The 22,201-nt window shown below is 40.7% G+C and overlaps 1 protein-coding gene across 4 annotated transcripts in view; it reads left to right on the forward strand.

The window, feature by feature from the left end:
• The window catches only part of LOC139450056 (serine/threonine-protein kinase Nek1-like), a 91,793-nt gene that overhangs the window by 27,127 nt on the left and 42,465 nt on the right, over positions 1-22,201 (forward strand). Inside the window, exons 26-37 of one of the 4 annotated variants that reach the window (XM_071231690.1) lie at positions 1,125-1,181; positions 3,015-3,107; positions 3,915-3,952; positions 4,744-4,851; positions 5,499-5,550; positions 5,953-6,109; positions 7,408-7,566; positions 7,951-8,157; positions 12,313-12,660; positions 14,877-15,000; positions 17,468-17,534; positions 18,185-18,304. In XM_071231690.1, the coding sequence (XP_071087791.1) occupies positions 1,125-1,181; positions 3,015-3,107; positions 3,915-3,952; positions 4,744-4,851; positions 5,499-5,550; positions 5,953-6,109; positions 7,408-7,566; positions 7,951-8,157; positions 12,313-12,660; positions 14,877-15,000; positions 17,468-17,534; positions 18,185-18,304 (1,530 nt within the window). The remainder of the gene's footprint in view (positions 1-1,124; positions 1,182-3,014; positions 3,108-3,914; positions 3,953-4,743; positions 4,852-5,498; positions 5,551-5,952; positions 6,110-7,407; positions 7,567-7,950; positions 8,158-12,312; positions 12,661-14,876; positions 15,001-17,467; positions 17,535-18,184; positions 18,305-22,201) is intronic. The other 3 variants (XM_071231692.1, XM_071231694.1, XM_071231691.1) reach the window with 3 other exon arrangements.

Below are 22,201 nucleotides of genomic sequence, written 5' to 3' on the forward strand. Positions count from 1 at the left end.
ACAAACAAACAAATCTCATAAGACATACTGGAGTGTTGGACTGCACAGTATACCGGTATACAAGCATATGTATTGCAATATTATTTATGTTCCAGACAAACAAACAAACAAACAACTCTATGTTTGTCAGTCCCTGTCTCTGCTTCTCTCTCTTTGGCAAGACTCATATATTTCAGCTGATCTGTAAACTTTGCAAGGCGAACCCATCATAGGTTGAAATTGAAGTGTTTTGCTTTGTGATTAATTGTAATATAATCGATCTGCACAATTTATGCTTCATGTAGTTTTGACTGTATGTTAGAGTAGCACATCCTGTCTGCATGGCTGCACATGATACATATCGGCTTTAAATGTTAGGGCTGTCATGTTACGCCTTCTGCATGCTTCAATTGTCATTGGAATTATCAGCACCCTACATGTGTTTGTGAGTTTCACCATATTGGCATGCTGATATGCTTTATGCTTCAATACATAATGCAATACTTGAGTACTAATGCGATCCGAAATTATATGCATCACAATACTGAAATTGCGCCGTTTATGGATTACAGTCTTCTTGCTTCATGTGGCCAAGCTAAAAAATCAGATTTGGAATCTTCTTACAATCTGTGTCATTCTGAAAATTTATTGATATTAAAATTTTCAAAATTGATACAGGATCAATGGTGAACAGATACAAGGGTCCTGTTTGGTACATTGTGTATTGTAAACATCAAGTGTAAAAACTTGTGATGCATTAATTGATGCATCAGTGATTCGTGACACCCCTTGTCCAAGTATTATGATGCATTGTGCATGAACTGTACTATAGTAAGTCATGGCACCTTGACCCCTGGGATGTAGTGATTAGCATATCAGTCATACACAATTTAGTTTTAGAAAGGTGTGGATGATTCTTACAATGATGACTGTGTTGCAAGTACATCAGAGAGAGAGGACCCAGTGGGGATTCCAGCTTAGGATAGTCCAGCAACCTATGCTAGTTGTAAGAGGTGACCAAATGGATCGGGTAGTCAGGCTCAGTGACAGCCTGTCATCTTCTGGAATATTGTTGAGTGTGTCGCTAACAAACAAACCTATTTAAGGAAATGACACTGAATGAAGTTGTCTACTTCTGACTGTAGCCACCAAGTGGTCAAAGTGAACAGGAAGCCAGAAAGAAGAAGATGGAAGCTTTGAGGGTATGTTCAATAGTGGAGGGGTTGGAGGGTATGTTATACAGTGGAGGGTTTTGAGGGTATGTTCTACAGTGGAGGGTTTTGAGGGTATGTTATACAGTGGAGGGGTTTGAGGGTATGTTCTACAGTGGAGGGATTTGAGGGTATGTTCTACAGTGGAGGTTTTTGAGGGTATGTTCTACAGTGGAGGGTTTTGAGGGTATGTTATACAGTGGAGGGGTTTGAGGGTATGTACTACAGTGGAGGGATTTGAGGGTATGTTCTACAGTGGAGATTTTGAGGGTATGTTCTACAGTGGAGGGTTTTGAGGGTATGTTATACAGTGGAGGGGTTGGAGGGTATGTTCTACAGTGGAGGGATTTGAGGCTATGTTCTACAGTGGAGGTTTTTGAGGGTATGTTCTACAGTGGAGGGTTTTGAGGGTATGTTATACAGTGGAGGGGTTTGAGGGTTTGTTTTATAGTGGAGGGGTTTGAGGGTATGTTCTACGGTGGAGTGGTTTGAGGGTTTGTTTAAAAGCAGAGGGGTTTTAGGGTATTTTTTATAGTGGAGGGGTTTGAGGGTATGTTCTACGGTGGAGGGGTTTGAGGGTTTGTTTAATAGTGGAGGGGTTTGAGGGTATGTTTTATAGTGGAGGGGTTTGAGGGTATGTTTTATAGTGGAGGGGTTTGAGGGTATGTTCTACGGTGGAGGGGTTGGTTTGAGGGTATGTTTAATAGTGGAGGGGTTCGAGGGTATGTTTTATTGTGGAGGGGTTTGAGGGTATGTTTTATCGATGTGGGGTTTGAGGGTATGTTCTACGGTGGAGGGTGGTTTGAGGATATGGTCTACAGTGGAGGGGTTTGAGGGTATATTCTACAATGGAAGTGTTTAGGAACAAGAACAGAGTACTACTGATGTATGTAGTATTACCAGACATCCTACTGATACTTAACATCCTCGTCAGTACTTCATGTTTTTGTGAACACCATGTTTTTTCACCTGTGAATACATATGGACGATATCCAGTGTTGTCGCTGCTTTTAACCAACAAATTAAGACAAAAGCCTGCTTCAAGTGAGAAAGACAGCTGGTGCTCAGACCAATGAACACAAATTAAAATGCACAAACATCAATATTGCTTGTGCAGCATAATGTATAAGAATATTCTCCCGACAACATTTTCAGTCAGGAAAATAGTGTAAAGGAGCATCTGTTGGTCGACCCCCCCCCCCCCCCCCCCACACACACACACATACCTTGCATGGACTACTGTTGTTGCATGTTTAGTCTTGTTAGTGGCATGTGTAGATGCATGACAGCATCAGAGTACATCAGTATCTGTTATCACTGCATCAACCACTTAATGATCATACCTACTGTATTGATGAAGAAACGTTGTGTACTGTATTTTTTTCCATTGAAAAAATATGTCTTGCCAAATTTGTTCAAATATTCTTCTGATGTCAATAACCTTGACATGGTCTGGGATTTCATGAGAATATGTTGACACAAATGTAAGTCCCCTCATTGCTCTGTGGTAGAATAGCTCCCCAGCAATCTATGCTGATCATAGAAGTACCAGATGGATCAGTTGGTCAGGATCACTGACCTGGTTAATAGCTTGTCATTGTACCCCGAACGTGTTGGTTGTTGTTCACAGTATCAATCACTGGATTGTCTGGTTCAAACGTGTTTATTTACTGGTTGCCATCATATAGCTGGAACATTGCTGAGTGCGACTTTAAACAACAAAGAAACGAACTCTGTACCATTATTTCACTTGCTGCAGGAGTATTGCATATTCAGCAATACTTGAGTGTGTTGTCATGTTGTGTTGTGTTGTGTTGTATACAGAAGCAGGCTGATGAGTGGTCCCAGAAAAAGAAGGAAGAGCTGGACAAGGAGAAGCAGCAGATCATGAAGAGAATGAAGGAGAGAGAGGAATATGTGAGTAGCTCGTCTGTCTCAAAATCATAACACTCAACAATTCACAAGACTCTTTGGAGGACAGCAACTCAAATAACAGTCCATAAACATAATTTCTGATTTCATTAGTGTGAGGAGTAATCGCAAGACTGAACTGATCTAGCAAATTGTCATGGCCCTGAGTCAACCTTGCTGGTAGTCACAATCTCATTAAAATCAGATCTAGGTTCTAGCTGCCGCTAAACAAAGATCTGAGGACATCCCATTATGGGTCACGTCAGAACAACCTTTCGCGAACTTTGACCTACCACTGAAATGACTAACAAGAAGTCGACTTCAGCCAATTAGAAAGCAGCTCTCTCGAGCTTTACGGCACTCGTTTTAACCAGGCGACTTCCTTTTCAGACTACGCTTGAAAAAAATGTTGACACAGTTCTCGATTAAAATTTTTGAAAACTGAACATACGAACATTCCGGAATGTCTAATATATGGTTGAGATTGTATAGCAGTACTTCCCACATATTGTGCGACGCCTCATCCATTCAAATGTTTATCCCATGGAGGCGAGAGATAGACGATAATTTTGACGGAATCAGTCGTACGGGCTGTAACTGTCATTCGGAATACCCTGCGTCAACGTTTTCAAGGTTGCATGAATAGAAAACACATTCCGACTGTCACTCTCATGATCTGGTGAGGAACGCTTTGATTGGTCGGCTGAAAGGTCATTCTGACGTGACCCGTAATGGAATAAAGCTGTCATAATTTGTAAGTAGATTTGAAGATGGTTTTCTACCATGTGTACATTTTTATTTTTCATTTGTTAGATGAAACAAAGGGAAGAGCAGAGGGCTAGAGAAAACAGGTGAGATGTAACAGATGAAGGTAAGGTCTAACAAATGAGGGTGAGGTACAACAGATGAGGGTGAGGTACAACAGGTGACGGGGTACAACAGGTGATGGTGAGGTACAACAGGTAACGGTGAGGTACAACAGGTGACGGTGGGGTACAACAGATGAGGGTGAGGTACAACAGGTGACGGTGGGGTACAGCAGGTGACGGTGGGGTACAACATATGAGGGTGAGGTACAACAGATGAGGGTGAGGTACAACAGGTGACGGTGGGGTACAGCAGGTGACGGTGGGGTACAACATATGAGGGTGAGGTACAACAGATGAGGGTGAGGTACAACAGGTGAGGGTGAGATATATAATGGGTGAGGTACAGTAGGTGAGGGTGAGGTACAACAGGTGACGGCGGGGTACAGCAGGTGAGGGTGAGATACAACAGGTGAAGGTGAGGTACAGTGGGTGAGGGTGCAGAGCAGTGATCCAACAACATAATGTCATAAAACAAAAAGAATCAGCATCTCAGATTATTGCCTGATGTGGCAAGTGAATTCTTGAAGCACTAGATTATCAAACTGGCCTATTTCTGACCTGGAAGGGCCAGTGTGGTAGCATTGTGGTTTAAGCGTTGGCTTGTTACTTTGAATGCCTGGGTTCTATTCCTCACATGGGTACAATGTCCTGGTGTCCCCAGCCATGATATTGCTGGAATGTTGCTAAAAGCGGCGAAAAACCATACTCACTCACTCACTCTAACCTGGAATCTTTACATAATTCATTGATCATATTCATTCATCATATTCCAGGCCGTCAACACCCAAAGTGAACTTGAAGCCAGTGGCAGCAGTGCCTATCACAGGGGCTCTACATGCAATAGGGGCTGTCGAGGAGGCGAAGTCCCCGGATAGACCCAAGTGAGTAGCACTGTAGTACCATGGAGGAACTGCTGCTTAGATAACATGTTGTTTCAGGTGTCAGAATACTGGGTTAGAATTAGCCATCATTAACCTATTCTTGTTGTAAGAGGTGACTCTGCAATCCTGGATCAGTTTGTGGATCAGGCGTTGTGACTGGGAGATTGAATGTGATTGTACCCCACAACATTGTATGTTGCTCATTATATCAATCACTTGTTTGTCTTGTCCAGACTTGATCATTTACATGTGGTTGTGATATAGCTGGAATATTGCTAACTGCTGCATTGAATAACAAACACAGGGCACACACCTATCTGGTTTTGTTGCTACATTTATATTTGATGCATACACTTCCCAAAGTATTATCTATTTCATTTGGACACACCAGGAACCTATGATTGTGGGTTTGAATCCCAGTTCGCCCCGATTCTGTTTCTCGGTTTTGTCAGCATCATACCAATGTTCGCGGGTTTCACCAAAGTGGTAATCATCTGAGACCTGCATCACTTCGTCCTATCCTCACACCTTAAACTGACAAGCTGTGATATAACTGCAATACTGTTAAAAACGCCAACCTCACTCACTCACTCACTCACTCACTCACTCACTCACTCACTCACTCACTTTCATTATTTCAATTCCAGGAGTGCTAAGCAGCAAAAGAAAGATGAAATACTGAAGCGATTAAATGATAAGGTGAGCCCTGTACAGTTTTTCGTTGACATGAAAGAAAAGCTTCCAAATGTTGTCCTGAACTGATGTCTCTCATCACGGTTTCTTGATGATGAAATGTTGAAGGATTTTGGCCAGACTTTGTATTTGATAATTCACCATTGATAATAACAATGTTCATGATGAGAATCATCCTTCTCAATCAATATGAAGCTCATGAGTCACAAGGACTGTTGTTTTGATGGAATTGTTCAGTTTGTAGTAACCAAGTTCAGTTTGTAGTTGGTTTGTAAAGTAAGTCTTATTCATAAAATGTGGAAAGAAATAATATGCATTTGAACCTGTCAAAAGATGATTGGCAGAAAAAAACAGCAACTTTAGGTCCATTGATAGTTTCAGTATTTATTTCCACATCCTTTCTTGTAGGGTCAAGGTCGAAGTCAGTGGGATAACCCTTCGACCCCTGACCTTGCAATACAGGAGGAGGACGATGGGTCAGGGACGGCAAGGTCGAAGTGGGGCGAAGCTGATAAAGGGGATCTGGCCCATCTACCCCTCGAACAAACTGCTTCGCAAATGGAAGGTAATGTACACCTCTCACACCAGAACACTGTCATTTTGCTTAACCCATTGAGTGAGTGAGTGAGTGGGTATGGTTTTACGCCGCTTTTAGAAATATTCCAGCAATATCATGGCGGGAGACACCAGAAATGGGCTGAACCCATTGAGACAATACTTATTAAAGACAGGAATGTGATATATTTTTCATAAACTCATCATTCAGTCCAGTGTGAGTGTGACCTAACATCATGTGGGACACTGTGGGGATACCGGGTTAGTCTTGCTCCTCAATGTACACCTCTTACACCAGAACATTGTCATTTAACTGAACCCATTGAGACAATATTTATTAAAGACAGGAATATGATATATTTTTCATAAATTCATCATTCAGTAAAGAACACTGGTAATGATATCATATCTGTCCCTAAGTGGCACAGTGGGTCAGTGGTCTTAAGTGTCAAAGAGTCACAGAGTTGCATACCTTTCTCCTGCCAGGATCTTCTCGAGGCAAGAGTGTCCACTAGACTATATCAAATCTAGTTTTCACCCTCAAGACAGCTCAAATCTTTTCGTTATCTGACCAACCAGGTCATTTTCTGTGGTAATCGGCTTCTTTGTGAAGACATTCAAAATAAGAACAAGCTGATTGGACATTACATTTTGATACAACTTGATTCTACATGGGTTAGAGCCACGATTGCGCCAAGAGAAGGCAAGGGTGAAAACTGGAAATACAGATACTGAAATGGGCCAGTTGACGCTCATGCCTCAGGAAGATGGTCAGCACTGTTGTGGGTTTCACCAAAGTGGTAACTTCCACAACCTGCATCATGCTGTGACATACCTGTTATAGTGTTCCAAATGATGTCAGGCCCAAATCAGTCACTTGACCTATGGACCCGTGAAGATCCGGGGTAGAATAGGTCTTCAGCAACCAATTGTTGCCGTAAAAGGCGACAATGCTTGTTGTAATAGGCGACTCATGAGATCGGGTGGTCAGGCTCGCTGATTTGGTTGATGCACGTCATCGTATACCAATTGCATACATCGATGCTCATGATATCAATCACTGGATTGTCTAGTCCAGAGTCGATTATTTCCAGACCTCCGCCATATAGCTTGAATATTGCTGAATGCGATGTTACACATCAAACGAACAAACAAACAAACTAAACCATGATTGAATGTTGAGAGTATGATTAACCTAGAGTCCTGTAATTGATATTTGATAAGCCTTTGGATGCAGTGTGCCGTAGTCAGAGTCCAAGTTACACAATGCTGATCATCTTTAGTGGGTTTCTTCTGGTGTGTATTCAGCTACATCTGCAGGAGACCAGGTTGTAAAGTCAGGAGTTACCTCCCCTCCTCCAGTGACCCCCCGGAACCAGTGGGGCAAGCCGAGTGATACACTGGTTGGTGCGTTGCAGAAGATGCCGATCTGTGATGCCACCATGACGATCAACAGTAACCGGTCAGGTCTGTGGTGTTTTCCTGCTGTCCTTCCTCTGTCAATGTGCAATATGCAGGGAATACTAAGATGAACCCAAGAAATGTAGAGAATGTCAAAAATAATGGGAATTTATTTTCGTTGGACATACTGAACATTCTGAAGTAATGTGTTAAATGAGATTAAAAAAGTATGCTGTATGAAGTCCTGGAGATATAGAGGATGATCTCTATTGTGTAACTGAAGTATTGAATGTCATGTATCAGATTTATATAAGTACTATTGCCTATATACCGGTAGAAAGGACATCCATGAATTGGCCCTCTATTGAGAGATTCGTGGCTCTGTGTCTTCGACTAATAGAATCAGATTAATGGAACTTGAAACAATATACTCTTATTCTCTTGCTATAGGTGGCAGCACCAGCTCCCAGGGTTCTGAGTCACCAGCACCACCCTCCCCATCACCTGTAGTACCCCCAATCTCATCCGGGGTGGGCGCCACCATCACCATCTCCAAGACACCCATACAGAAAGGAACCATAACAATTAAAGCTGCTGATGATGCTGCCGTGGCAAAAGCTGCCAAAGATGCAGAGGCTGATACTGCTGAGAAAACTTGTAAGTGGATGTCTGTTGTCATGAAAGTGTGTTTTGAGGTCTGCAGATCAACATGAAGGCTGTTGTTATGAAAGTGTGTTTTGAGGTCTGCAGATCTACATGAAGGCTGTTGTTATGAAAGTGTGTTTTGAGATCTGCAGATCTATATGAAGGCTGTTGTTATGAAAGTGTGTTTTGAGGTCTGCAGATCTATATGAAGGCTGTTGTTATGAAAGTGTGTTTTGAGGTCTGCAGATCTATATGGAGGCTGTTGTTATGAAAGTGTGTTTTGAGGTCTGCAGATCTATATGAAGGCTGTTGTTATGAAAGAGTGTTTTGATATCTGCAGATCTACATGAAGGCTGTTGTTATGAAAGAGTGTTTTGAGATCTGCAAATCTACAAGATGGCTGTTGTTATGAAAGTGTGTTTGGAGATCTTCAGATACATAGGATGTTGTAGTTTTGAAATTGAATTTGTGATCAGCAGATCTACATGTTGGCATTAGTGGAAAAGTGTTTTCTTATCATTTGGTAGCTCTTAGAGTATCTTTTGTTGTTGTTTCATCAATTTTCTTTTATTATGAGAGGGTTTATGTCTAAGGCCTAAGAGATTGTGCAGCCTCTCAAAGCATTGTCGTCAGAATCAGTGTTCAAACAAATAGCAATATGTTATAGCTTTGATTAAAATCCAGTTTAGATAGTGAATGCAGCATATTTGATCACTGTTGATGAGGTGAATAGGCAGTCAAATTGATTTGTGTATGAGGCATCCACATTTTGGATACAAGACAGTATTTGACATTCTAGTCATTGAAGACTCGCAGTATGCTTCATGGCTACTGGAACAGTAAATACAAGTGACTGAGTACACTAAGGCTGTTACAATGCACTCATGTATTCTGTGAATCGAACCGTATCCATTCATGAATTGAATTTGTTATTCGTGGCCACGAGAGTTGAATATTTATGAACATGCAATCATGTGCATTTGCATACCCTGTACCTAAAAATATCCATAAGAACATATATGCATAGATGTTTTCAAAAGACAACACTCTCATAATATTTAATTTGACAGTATTGTGGTCACTGGTCATTGTCGCATTTGAGCAGATACTAGTTCCTGGATAAGTGCAGTATAAAAATGTATAATTTAATAATTAACAAACCATGTCAAATAATTTATGTTATTATTGTTTCACTGATTATAACAAATAATACATCAACTGCGGACTTGTTATTGTATTCGTGAATTGCTATTCGTATTTTGTTACCCTATATTCATGATAAGAATCGTATTCATCTCATAGTGTATTCGTTGCAGCCCTAGTGTACGCTGTTTGAAATATGGGGGTTCTGATGTAGATTCAAGGTATTTGAATCTAAGGACCTCCTAAATCTTTATTTTTTAACTTTAGGTTTATGACAAGGATTCCATGACTTTTCTGCTTACTGTCGAACACTCCAGCCAACTGAATGTGATGGATGTGAAATATATGTCTTATTTTTTAAATTATAAGAGACCAAAGAAGATTATGCTGCAATGTGCTTTTGAAACGATACATATTGCATAAGATCTTTGAAAGGCATTTTGAAGTGATACACATAAAGAAGAGATTTCAACTTCTTTGTTATGAAGCTCTCTGCCTCATGTCATTCATTCATCTGATGAAGGAGTGAGCATATACTCCGAAACGTTGTGTTCCTCATAATAAAGAAGTTAACATCCATAAATTATCTTCCTTACATATTGCATAATTTCTGTTTTCCTGTATATTGGGTAAAACATATATAACAAGTTTCATTACTATTTGTATCATTTAACTTAAAATCTACACAGAAATTCATTTGCAAACGATGTTTCCCTTCAAAATTTATTGACAAAACAGCAGAAATGTGAAAATGATTTTTCTCTCACATTGTTATCTCCCCTGTATCCATGACTACAAAATGGCGTTGACTGACCACTCTGAGTGATATTTGTCAATCACTGTCAGACACTGTCAGACACTTTAACTCCCAATATATCGCAATAGAGATCCCTGTATATTACGGCCTTATTGCTGTGTTATATTTTTTTGTTCAGTTTATTTACTCAATGCATGCATGTTTTAGCATTCTAGTCATATCAAATTCTTTTGCATTCACATCGTAATACCTTGATGCCTGCATCATCAGAATACTTGATGAAAAATATGTATGCAGCTGTGTATCAATTCCTTTGAACTGTCTTCTGCATTAACACTAGTGTTTGGTGATGGTATGAATATGGTTTACGACAATGAAGAAAATGTTAATCAAAAACAACTAAGGGGAGCAATGTGAATACCAATACTTTGACTCTGCATAAATTCTACAGAGGTTCTTTCATATATACTGAAAATAAGGGATTTATGGGGGTTACTGTATCGACGTAATAAGCGCCCAGCTCTAATAAGCACCCACGTCTAATATATTGGCAAGTGAACAATCCCATTTAGCACCCCTTCCGACTGATCAATGTACACAAGACTTATTTATTCGTGCATAATACACACTTGTGTGTTATATGCACCCCTAATTATGGGCCATAAAATTCTGGAAAATATATCTGTCGTGTATAATACGCACAGACCTTTCTTTTGTATCATTTCAGGCTGTTAGCGAAATTTATGATCTTTCAACTCTGTTTTTTTCTCACCAAAATTGTATTCTATTAAGAGCCCCCTATTTCTAATTTTGAGAATGCCCTGGGCGCTTATTACGTCGAATACGGTAGTTATTTTTGCGTCCAAGGGACCCACAGCCTTTAGTCATGTTAATAATGCGAGTCGCTGGCTACAAGATGGTGTCCCAGGGAAATGTCAAATATTTTTTTTGGAATATGACAATGTTAATTGAGAAATCCCAGTTTAGTTCCTTTTCTTATTTCACAAGTAAGATCATATACTTGTTTTTGTTTGTACTTAAGGATATATTTAAACATTTCCCCCCAAAAAATATTTGCAAATCTTGTTTTTACCATGCTTTGAGTAACACTCTTCACCCCCAACAATTCTGGGGGCATTAGTCTACAAAAAGTGACATTAAATTTCACATGTTCAGAAGCTGTAGTAAGAAATAGATATGGAATTCCTCAACTGAAATTGCAAGTTCACGAGTTCTAGTGCATTACATTTATCAGGGATTTACCAGACATGAACTCCTGTTTCCTATACATTTAATAATTGAAAATGGATATAAAAGAAATGTAGTGGTAGTGCCCCCACAATTCAGATCAGGTTTGGGTCATTTCGGTATTTTATCCATGGGTTTGATTTTGATCATTCAAAACCAAATTAATAGTAGTATACATATGGTTTACCAAATGTAACTGTTGGTAAAAGAAGTGGTGGAAGAAAGCTGATATACAATCGTTTCATCTAACAGTTGTAATATGTAGGGAATGCCAAAAACTGTTCACAGGTAATTCAAACTACCTTATCACAGATCACAGGTAATTATCCACACATTTCATAATCACGTATAATTATCATGTAAATTAGTTCATATTTCATTTAGATGATTGGTTGGTTGGTTTGTTGTTTAACGCCGCTCTCAGCAATATTCCAGCTATATGACGGCGGTCTGTAAATAATCAAGTCTGGACCAGACAATCCAGTGATTGATTTCATGAGCATCAATCCACGCAATTGGGATCGATGACATGCATCAACCAAGTCAGCGAGCCTGACCACCTGTCGCCTTTTATGGCAAGTATGGGTTGCTGAAGACCTATTTTACCCTGGATCTTCACTGGTCTCATAGAGATGAGAAACAATTCATTACTTATCAATCTGATAGTGACTTGAGCCATATAATTGTCAAGTTTTTGTTTTTGCGTGTATTAACCAGGATTGTGCAAATATACAGCCTATCTACAGCTCTGACATACAAAAATTAATTATTCAAGTGGTAGCAAATATGAAATGACATTCATTGCTGAGCATGTATTCACATTTACTACATCCCAATGGATGCACTCTGTATTTTTTTGCCTCCATTTTCGATTTTTGTTAGTGTAGGACCCAGGATTTTGTGTCCTGTAAATACCTGGTAGTTATTATGCACAAGTATTCCTATGTGACCTCTACCCTTCTTCTATGTGTGATTAGAATTACTAGATGATGCACTCTCACACATTGCACATCCTTCAGCCACACAGCCCAGCGAGGAATCCAATATAATTGGTCAAGAGGAAAAACCTTCAACCAATGAAATTGCAAAGGTCATTGATGAGAAAGAGGAAGAGAGTACTAGCCAATCAGAGGATGTGAAACAAGCTGATATCAAGCCCAGTGTTAGTGATGATGAGGTGAAGGTTACTGATGTGGAGAGTCTGGAGGTGGAGGAGGTTGAAGAGGAGATGGAGGAGGTTAAGGAGAAGGTGGAGGGACTCCAGGATGTCACAGTGGAGGAGAAATCTGGTATTTCTCACAAAGCTGCTGATGTCTTTCCTAAACCTAGGCTTCTTCCTAAACCAGATCTGCCCGAGGAACATTTTGGTCAGCATTGTCTGCATGTGTGGCGAATGCTGCATGATACTGTATTGACACTCACGACATAACCCTGGTCACACTTGCTTTGATAATCTTGGTACTAACAGTTGCAACTAACAAAAAAAAGTAACATAGTTACTGTTATTTTGATTGATAAATTCAACAACACTAACACCTAGGGCTCTCCGTCATCACGTCCAATAGCATGGCTATTCATGTCCTTGACCAGACTTCACAATGTCCTACATAAAGTCAGTACCATTACTATTCACAGTGTCCTTCACCAGACTTCACAATGTCCTTCACCAGGTATCACAATGTCCTACATAAAGTCAGTAAAAATTACTGTTCACAATGTCCTTGACCAGGTTTCACAATGGCCTACATAATGTCAATTCCAGTGCTATTCACAATGTCCTTCACCAGACTTCACAATGTCCTTCACCAGACTTCACAATGTCCGACATAAAGTCAGTAAAAATTACTATTCACAATGTCCTTGACCAGGTTTCACAATGGCCTACATAATGTCAATTCCAGTGCTATTCACAATGTCCTTCACCAGACTTCACAATGTCCTTCACCAGACTTCACAATGTCCTTCACCAGACTTCACAATGTCCTTCACCAGACTTCACAATGTCCTTCACCAGGCTTCACAATGTCCGACATAAAGTCAGTAAAAATTACTATTCACAATGTCCTTCACCAGACTTCACAATGTCCTTCACCAGACTTCACAATGTCCTTCACCAGGCTTCACAATGTCCGACATAAAGTCAGTAAAAATTACTATTCACAATGGCCTTGACCAGGCTTCACAATGTCCTACATAATGTCAGTTCCAGTGCTTTTCACAATGTCCTTCACCAGACTTCACAATGTCCTTTACCAGACTTCACAATGTCCTTCACCAGGCTTCATAATGGCCTACATAATGTCAGTTCCAGTGCTTTTCACAATGTCCTTCACCAGACTTCACAATGTCCTTCACCAGACTTCAAAATGTCCTTCACCAGGCTTCACAATGGCCTTGACCAGGCTTCACAATGTCCTACATAATGTCAGTTCCAGTGCTTTTCACAATGTCCTTCACCAGACTTCACAATGTCCTTCACCAGGCTTTTGCAATGATGTCTGTGTGCTTACTTACTTTTTCCATTGATTAGAACTAGATGACTAACACATGGGCTAATTAAAGTTATTTGAGAACTGAAACAATCAAAAAGTAATATTTATTTTACTTGTCTACCTGCAAGTATCTTGATGTCTGATTTATATCTCAATAACCTGTGCACATGTGACTAGTTATTCAGCCTGCAAACACTCAAAGTAGTTTCCAGGACAGAATAGGTCAACTACCACTGGCTTTTTACAAGAGTCGACAGAATTGAGAAGCGGTTGGCCACAATGTGAGACCCCACTGCTTGTCATTACTGTAACCCATGGCATGGAGTGATGCTCATATCATTGATCACTGGTTTGCTTGTTGTTTACTGTAGGGATATTGCTAACATCAGGATAAACAATATATACTCATTCATTTACATTCTTGACAGGGTTCGGGATTACTCTAATCAGTAACATTACTAGTGAGGTCTTACTGGCACCAAATAGTTTGTTCAAAATAAAAATATGCAAAACTTAATATTTACTAACCTTGGCATCTTTCAGTTATTATTATTTATGTTCTTCTTTCATTATAACACATTTTCTATAAGGGTTTGTGTGGTTTGTTGTCTGAATTCACCTGCTATTGCTCGCTAGAAACTTTTTAGCTTCTTCAGTCATTATTGTTACTTAAGTGATGCTTGTAAATGTTTGCACCTTTTTTTTTGTTGTATGTCAGTATAATTTTAATGGTTAATCTTATTCTGTTTATTAGGGGGCATAGGTGGCCCAGCCATCTAAGGTGCCGCGATTCGCTGTGCAGAGTTGCGTCCCTTGGGCACGCCAGAAACCTATGATTGTGGGTTCGAATCCCGGTTCGCCCCGATTATGTTTCTAGGTTTGTCAGCACCATACCCGTGCTCGTGGGTTTCACCGAAGTGGTAAACGTCTGAGACTTGCATCACTTCGGGCTTCCCTCCCACATCAAGCTGACACGCCGTGATATAACTGGAATACTGTTAAAAGCGGCGTAAAACCCAACTCACTCCCTATTCAGTGGATTAGGAAGATGGTATTGGATGTTTTTGTGATGGAGATATTTCCCCCACCAGTGACTGGCCCTGATGTTGTGCGGAGTCAGGGGGCAGGCAGCCTGTTTGACAAGGTGGAGCTGGAGGAAGAGGAGGAGGAGGAGGAGGAGAAGAAGCAGGTGCTTGTCAAGAGCATGGATGGAAGGTGAGATTGATACACAGGATAGGTATTGCATGGATGTAGTAGTGGTGTGTTGAAGTGTTCTAGAGAGCTTGTTCGATGATGTCAGGCTACTGTGATCTCTGCTAGTAGACGACTGTTTTGCTAGGTACTGTTGACTTCAAGTGGTAGGCAGTGTTTAGCACAAAGGCAGTGTTGAGCTCTGCACCTGGTTGAGAGTGTTGAACCTTCAGCAGTGAGGCTGTGTTGAGCTCTGCACGTGGTTGAGAGTGTTGAACCTTCAACAGTGAGGCTGTGTTGAGCTCTGCAGCTGGTTGAGAGTGTTGAACCTTCAGCAGGGAGGCTGTGTTGAGCTCTGCACGTGGTTGAGAGTGTTGAACCTTCAACAGGGAGGCAGTGTTGAGCTCTGCTACGTGGTTGAGAGGTGTTGAACCTTCAACAGGGAGGCAGTGTTGAGCTGTGCACTTGGTTGAGAGTGTTGAACCTTCAACAGGGAGGCAGTGTTGAGCTCTGCTACGTGGTTGAGAGGTGTTGAACCTTCAGCAGTGAGGCTGTGTTGAGCTCTACACGTGGTTGAGAGTGTTGAACCTTCAGCAGGGAGGCTGTGTTGAGCTCTGCACGTGGTTGAGAGTGTTGAACCTTCAACAGGGAGGCAGTGTTGAGCTCTGCTACGTGGTTGAGAGGTGTTGAACCTTCAACAGGGAGGCAGTGTTGAGCTGTGCACCTGGTTGAGAGTGTTGAACCTTCAACAGGGAGGCAGTGTTGAGCTCTGCTACGTGGTTGAGAGGTGTTGAACCTTCAGCAGTGAGGCTGTGTTGAGCTCTACACGTGGTTGAGAGTGTTGAACCTTCAGCAGGGAGGCTGTGTTGAGCTCTGCACCTGGTTGAGAGTGTTGAACCTTCAACAGGGAGGCAGTGTTGAGCTCTGCACCTGGTTGAGAGTGTTGAACCTTCAACAGGGAGGCTGTGTTGAGCCCTGCACCTGGTTGAGAGTGTTGAATCTTCAACAGGGAGGCTGTGTTGAACTCTGCACGTGGTTGAGAGTGTTGAACCTTCAGCAGGGAGGCAGTGTTGAGCTCTGCACGTGGTTTAGAGTGTTGAATCTTCAACAGGGAGGCTGTGTTGAGCTCTGCACGTGGTTGAGAGTGTTGAACCTTCAACAGGGAGGCAGTGTTGAGCTCTGCACTTTGTTGAGAGTGTTGAACCTTCAGCAGGGAGGCAGTGTTGAGCTGTGCACCTGGTTGAGAGTGTTGAACCTTCAACAGGGAGGCAGTGTTGAGCTCTGCACGTGGTTGAGAGTGTTGAACCTTCAACAGGGAGGCAGTGTTGAGCTCTGCACGTGGTTGAGAGTGTTGAACCTTCAACAGGGAGGCAGTGTTGAGCTCTGCACGTGGTTGAGAGTGTTGAACCTTCAGCAGGGAGGCAGTGTTGAGCTGTGCACCTGGTTGAGAGTGTTGAACCTTCAACAGGGAGGCAGTGTTGAGCTGTGCACGTGGTTGAGAGTGTTGAACCTTCAACAGGGAGGCAGTGTTGAGCTCTGCACGTGGTTGAGAGTGTTGAACCTTCAACAGGGAGGCAGTGTTGAACTCTGCACGTGGTTGAGAGTGTTGAACCTTCAGCAGGGAGGCTGTGTTGAGCTCTGCACCTGGTAGGGAGTGTTGAACCTTCAAAAGGGAGGCTGTGTTGAGCTCTGCACCTGGTAGGGAGTGTTGAACCTTCAAAAGGGAGGCTGTGTTGAACTCTGCAACTGGTAGAGGTGTTGAACCCTCAGCGGGAGGCTGTGTTTAACTCTGCAACTGGTAGAGGTGTTGAACCCTCAGCGGGAGGCTGTGTTTAACTCTGCAACTGGTAGAGGTGTTGAACCCTCAGCGGGAGGCTGTGTTTAACTCTGCAACTGGTTGAGAGTGTTGAACCTTTCAGAAGGGAGGCAGTGTTGAACTCTGGAACTGGTAGGTAGTGTTGAATCTTCAGCAGGGAGGCAGTGTTGAACTATGCAACTGGTAGGGAGTGTTGAACCTTTTAGAAGGGAGGCAGTGTTGAACTCTGCAACTGGAAGAGGTGTTGAACCTTTCAGAAGGGAGGCAGTGTTGAGCTCTGCAACTGGTAGGGAGTGTTGAACCTTTAGAAGGGAGGCAGTGATGAGCTCTGCAACTGGTAGAGGTGTTGAACCTTCAGAAGGGAGGCAGTGTTGAGCTCTGGAACTGGTAGGGAGTGTTGAAGCTTCAGCATGGAGGCAGTGTTGAGCTCTGCTGTTTAGGGGGTCAGTGGTACTTGTGCCGCACAGCTTCTTGGCAGTGTTGATCTCCTCAACTTATATGGAAATCAGTTAAACTGTTAGCCTGGCTCAACTCTTGTGAGATAATCCATAGAAACAGTAGATAAATATCCGTGCTTGCGATCCGTTAAAGCTGAGGTTACTTGTTCACTCTACTTCATCCCGTGTTTGTATCTGTAATATATTTTGTATTTATCTTGTGTGACTTGTGTTTCAGTGGTGATGGGAACAAGCTGGTTACCAAGGGAATAACAACAGGCCAGTTTGACCTCCGAGACATTGGGGTGTGTAGGTTAAATTTATCTAGTTAAGATAGGGTACACATGCATTAAAAGACTTGTGTACATCATGTTTACTACATGTCCATATTGTGGACAACAGGCATTTCTATTCTTCAGGTTAATGACCAGGGTATGGACTCCCCAGCGACATGACAGACTGTATTGCATGTTGCAGCATGTCCTGGGATATTCAGGGGCATAGGCGTCCCAGTTGTCTAAGCCACAATTCATTGTGCAGAGCTGCTTCCATTACGTGTGCCAGAATCTATGATTGTTGGTTCGATTCTGATTTTGTTTCTTGTTTCTTGGTTTGTCAGCACCATGCCCAGCTCATGGGTTTGACCCATATGGTATATGGCTAAGACCTGGGCACCATTGTACTAAGCAGCCTTAGCGCTAAGGTGATTGTAACTCCTGTACCTTAATAAGACTTACAAGTCTTATCTAAGGTTGTTTTGAACAATGGCACCCAGCATCACATCACTTCAATACACATATATATTTTTTTTCAAAGAGGCTGAAAGTAAACATAATGCTCTTTCTCTCTAACACTGCTATGATATGTATGTTAGTATGATGATGATAATGATGATGATGATGGTGATGATGAAGATTACATGAGCCAGTGATCTTTATGGAATATGTTTGTTTAGTTGATGCGGACAGCCTCGGAGCCTGACCTGTCAAAGCTGGGCAAGCCTGAGTGTGAGAGCCCCGCCAAACCCATGCTGACCCGGCACATTAGCATGGACCTCAGAGTTGTAGAGGAAGAGGTACGATGACATCTGTTTACAGTTCCTGTTATTATAGGGATTTTTATCGGACTCCAAACTCGGCACCCTTGTCGGGCAAGTGAGAAATTTTGTTAAAATTTAGATTATTTTGGGAAGCTCTTATTTTCTTAAAATCTGAGATAGTTTGACTTTGTAATTTAAAAAAAAATGCATTTAATCCAATAACATAAAAATAAGCATTAAAGACTATCGGTCTTTACTGGTCATGTTATAAGTGTAATTTGAGAACCATTGGAATTGATCCAGGGCAGTGTCTGAGAGCCTCAAGGGACAGCACATCTCAAAAACTGTAGGCCCAGTGGAAAAACTGTAGGCCCAGTGGAAAAAACTGTAGGCCCAGTGGAAAAAAACTGTAGGCCCTGTGGAAAAACTGTCGGCTAAGTGGAAAAAACTGTAGGCTAAGTGGAAAAACTGTAGGCCCAGTGGAAAAACTGTAGGCCCAGTGGAAAAACTGTAGGCCCAGTGGAAAAACTGTAGGCCCAGTGGAAAAACTGTAGGCCCAGTGGTAAAACTGTAAAAAAGTGCCCAAACATTTTAGCTGAAGCAGGGAGACATACTTTTGCAATATATAAATTACAAAATACAACTAGTCAACCAGAAGCTTTTACTGCTATCACACCGAGTTCCAAGAGATACGGTGCTGATAGATGAAGCCAACATTTAACAGGAAATTATCAGCTTGTGCTACATCCTTACGACTACATGTCCTACACCATTTGAAAGGTCTAATCCTACTGTTTGTGAATATGAAAGTTATGTTTATCACAATACTTAAATAATGCTTAATAAATAATAACTTGAATAAACTGCAGTCGGTAAGGGCCTGCCGAAGTTTAAAATTATCAGCGTGAGAACAAATCTGTCAGCATATTCGATGTCTCTTTCGAACTCTTAATCCAGAGGTTAGTGTAGGTTTACCAAAATGCGATGATGATATGAAGTTGATTGCTATAACTATATGAATCGGTTAAATTTCAATTATATTTTGGGAATTTGTGATATATTTGCTGCAGATTTGGATTTTGGAGAGAATCTTGTTTTACAAAGCGATCATAGCTCCTACTTCAACATAGACTTATGATAGATGTAATGTGACAAACACTGTGTAGCATGGGCCTGTGGTCTAGATAAATTACTGGATTAGTTGTGTGTAATCCTTAATCTCCTTGTTATTTTCCATTCTCTTGATCTCAAGGTGGAAACTGTTACATTAAGTGCATATTTTCCATTATCGTGATCTCTACATGGAAACTGTTACATTATGTGCATATTTTCCATTATCGTGATCTGTAGGTGGAAACTGTTACATTAAGTGCATATTTTCCATTCTCTTGATCTCAAGGTGGAAACTGTTACATTAAGTGCATATTTTCCATTATCGTGATCTCAAGGTGGAAACTGTTCCATTAAGTGCATATTTTCCATTCTCTTGATCTAAAGGTGGAAACTGTTCCATTAAGTGCATATTTTCCATTATCGTGATCTCAAGGTGGAAACTGTTACATTAAGTGCATATTTTCCATTATCGTGATCTCAAGGTGGAAACTGTTACATTAAGTGCATATTTTCCATTATCGTGATCTCAAGGTGGAAACTGTTACATTAAGTGCATATTTTCCATTATCGTGATCTCAAGGTGGAAACTGTTACATTAAGTGCATATTTTCACTCTCTTGATCTCAAGGTGGAAACTGTTCCATTAAGTGCATATTTTCCATTATCGTGATCTCAAGGTGGAAACTGTTCCATTAAGTGCATATTTTCCATTATCGTGATCTCAAGGTGGAAACTGTTCCATTAAGTGCATATTTTCCATTCTCTTGATCTCAAGGTGGAAACTGTTACATTAAGTGCATATTTTCCATTCTCTTGATCTCAAGGTGGAAACTGTTACATTAAGTGCATATTTTCCATTATCGTGATCTCAAGGTGGAAACTGTTACATTAAGTGCATATTTTCCATTATCATGATCTCAAGGTGGAAACTGTTACATTAAGTACATATTTTCACTCTCTTGATCTCTAGGTGGAAACTGTTACATTAAGTGCATATTTTCCATTATCGTGATCTCAAGTTGGAAACTGTTCCATTAAGTGCATATTTTCAATTATCGTGATCTCAAGGTGGAAACTGTTACATTAAGTGCATATTTTCCATTCTTTAGAGCCCAAGGTAGAAATTGTGACATAAAGTGCAAATTTTACACTCTGTAAGGCTCAAGGTAGAAACAAACATTAAGTGAATAGTTTACGACCTCGTGAACAGTGTATCCTGTGTTTCAGGTTCACACGTCTGGTTCAGAAATAAAGTACATTAATAGATAAAACAATAAATAGTTTATGAAGTGCAGTTGACATTGTCTTACATGTTTTTAATGACAAATGGCATTATGACATGATATTGTCAATATTTAATAAGACAATTTTCGATACCATTACGAAATTTTACCATGACCAAATTTGAACAAAAATGTTAGGTCATTTTGGATGACAATCTGCCAGTGTCCTGGAAAATGAACCAGTTCACTGTGTCACAAGGACTGAATGGAAAATGACATACCAAAGAAACCGTTACTCAGTTATTTAATCTCATATGTGTGTGCAGAGCACAACTTGTTCATGTCCAAGTGATACACAGACTGAATGCATACACAGCATCATACTCACAGACCACGTACGCACAGAAACTACATACCTTATTCAACGCGATAAGCGCCCAGGGTGCTCTCAAAATTAGAAATAGGGGGCTCTTGTTAGAATATTATTTTGGTGGAAAAAACAGAGTTGAAAGATAAATTTTGTGGTTTATGCTGACGGCTTGAACTGTTTATATACAACAGATATATTTTTCCATAATTTAATTGCCCATAATTAAGGGTGCATATAACACACGAGTGCGTATTATACACGAATAAATAAGTCTTGTGTACATTGATCAATAGGAAAAGGTGCTAATTAGGATTGTTCACTTGCCAATATATTAGCAAATATCGCCATGGGCGCTTATTAGAGCGGGCACTTATTACGTCGAATATGGTACATGTAAATAAACTGAACCCCGAGTACGTAACCCAGGATGTTCATTTACATAGTACATTTAGGTCGGGCACTTTTTTCCTTTGTATTATTGATCTGCCAAACTGATTTTTCCCGATTAAAACATAAAATCACTTGAAATAAATTTTTCTTATCTCATAATCAACTGACAATACTAAAATACCTTATTTTCTTGTGTACACTTTCCCCCTTAAAAAATACATGGTATTTGCATGTGAAGTCCGCACTGACGTACGCAAGTTAATCTTGTCATTACACAATCTGGTTATAAAAGTGTCTTGAATTACATTTGTAATCTATTTTGATAATTTTATTCAAGATTCCTTTCAATATTGTTTGCATTAATTTCAGTGAAATTGTGTAGGAACTAATCAGCAGATTGCACCAAGTCACTGTTATATACAGCAACCACAAAAAGATTAACTGATGCTTTGAAATGAACATAATGGATACATCATAGAAGCCATACTATGACTTGTGGAAAGTCCAAATTGTTGTTGTTTGACTATTATGTCAACATATTTTCATCAACAAAATAGCCAGGGCCCCGTTCCACAAAGCGATCTTAGGGCTAAGTTGATTGTATCTCACTAAGTATACGATCTTAAATTTTTGTTACGATCAGCCGCCCGTTCCACAAAGCAATCTTAACTAAGAGAGTTGTAAGTTAAGATCAAAATGCTAAGTTGCTCCAGACCAACTTAGGATTGCTAAAATTGATCTTAAATATTGTACCATAACAACAAAGATGGCGACCTTTTATTATGATGTGCAAGGAAATGCGTCGTCTGCTAAACATGACCAAGGGAGGCCACTCCA

The sequence above is a fragment of the Haliotis cracherodii genome, unplaced genomic scaffold (genome assembly GCF_022045235.1).
Source record: "Haliotis cracherodii isolate W230 unplaced genomic scaffold, xgHalCrac1.p SCAF_8, whole genome shotgun sequence".
Classification (NCBI taxonomy): domain Eukaryota; kingdom Metazoa; phylum Mollusca; class Gastropoda; order Lepetellida; family Haliotidae; genus Haliotis; species Haliotis cracherodii.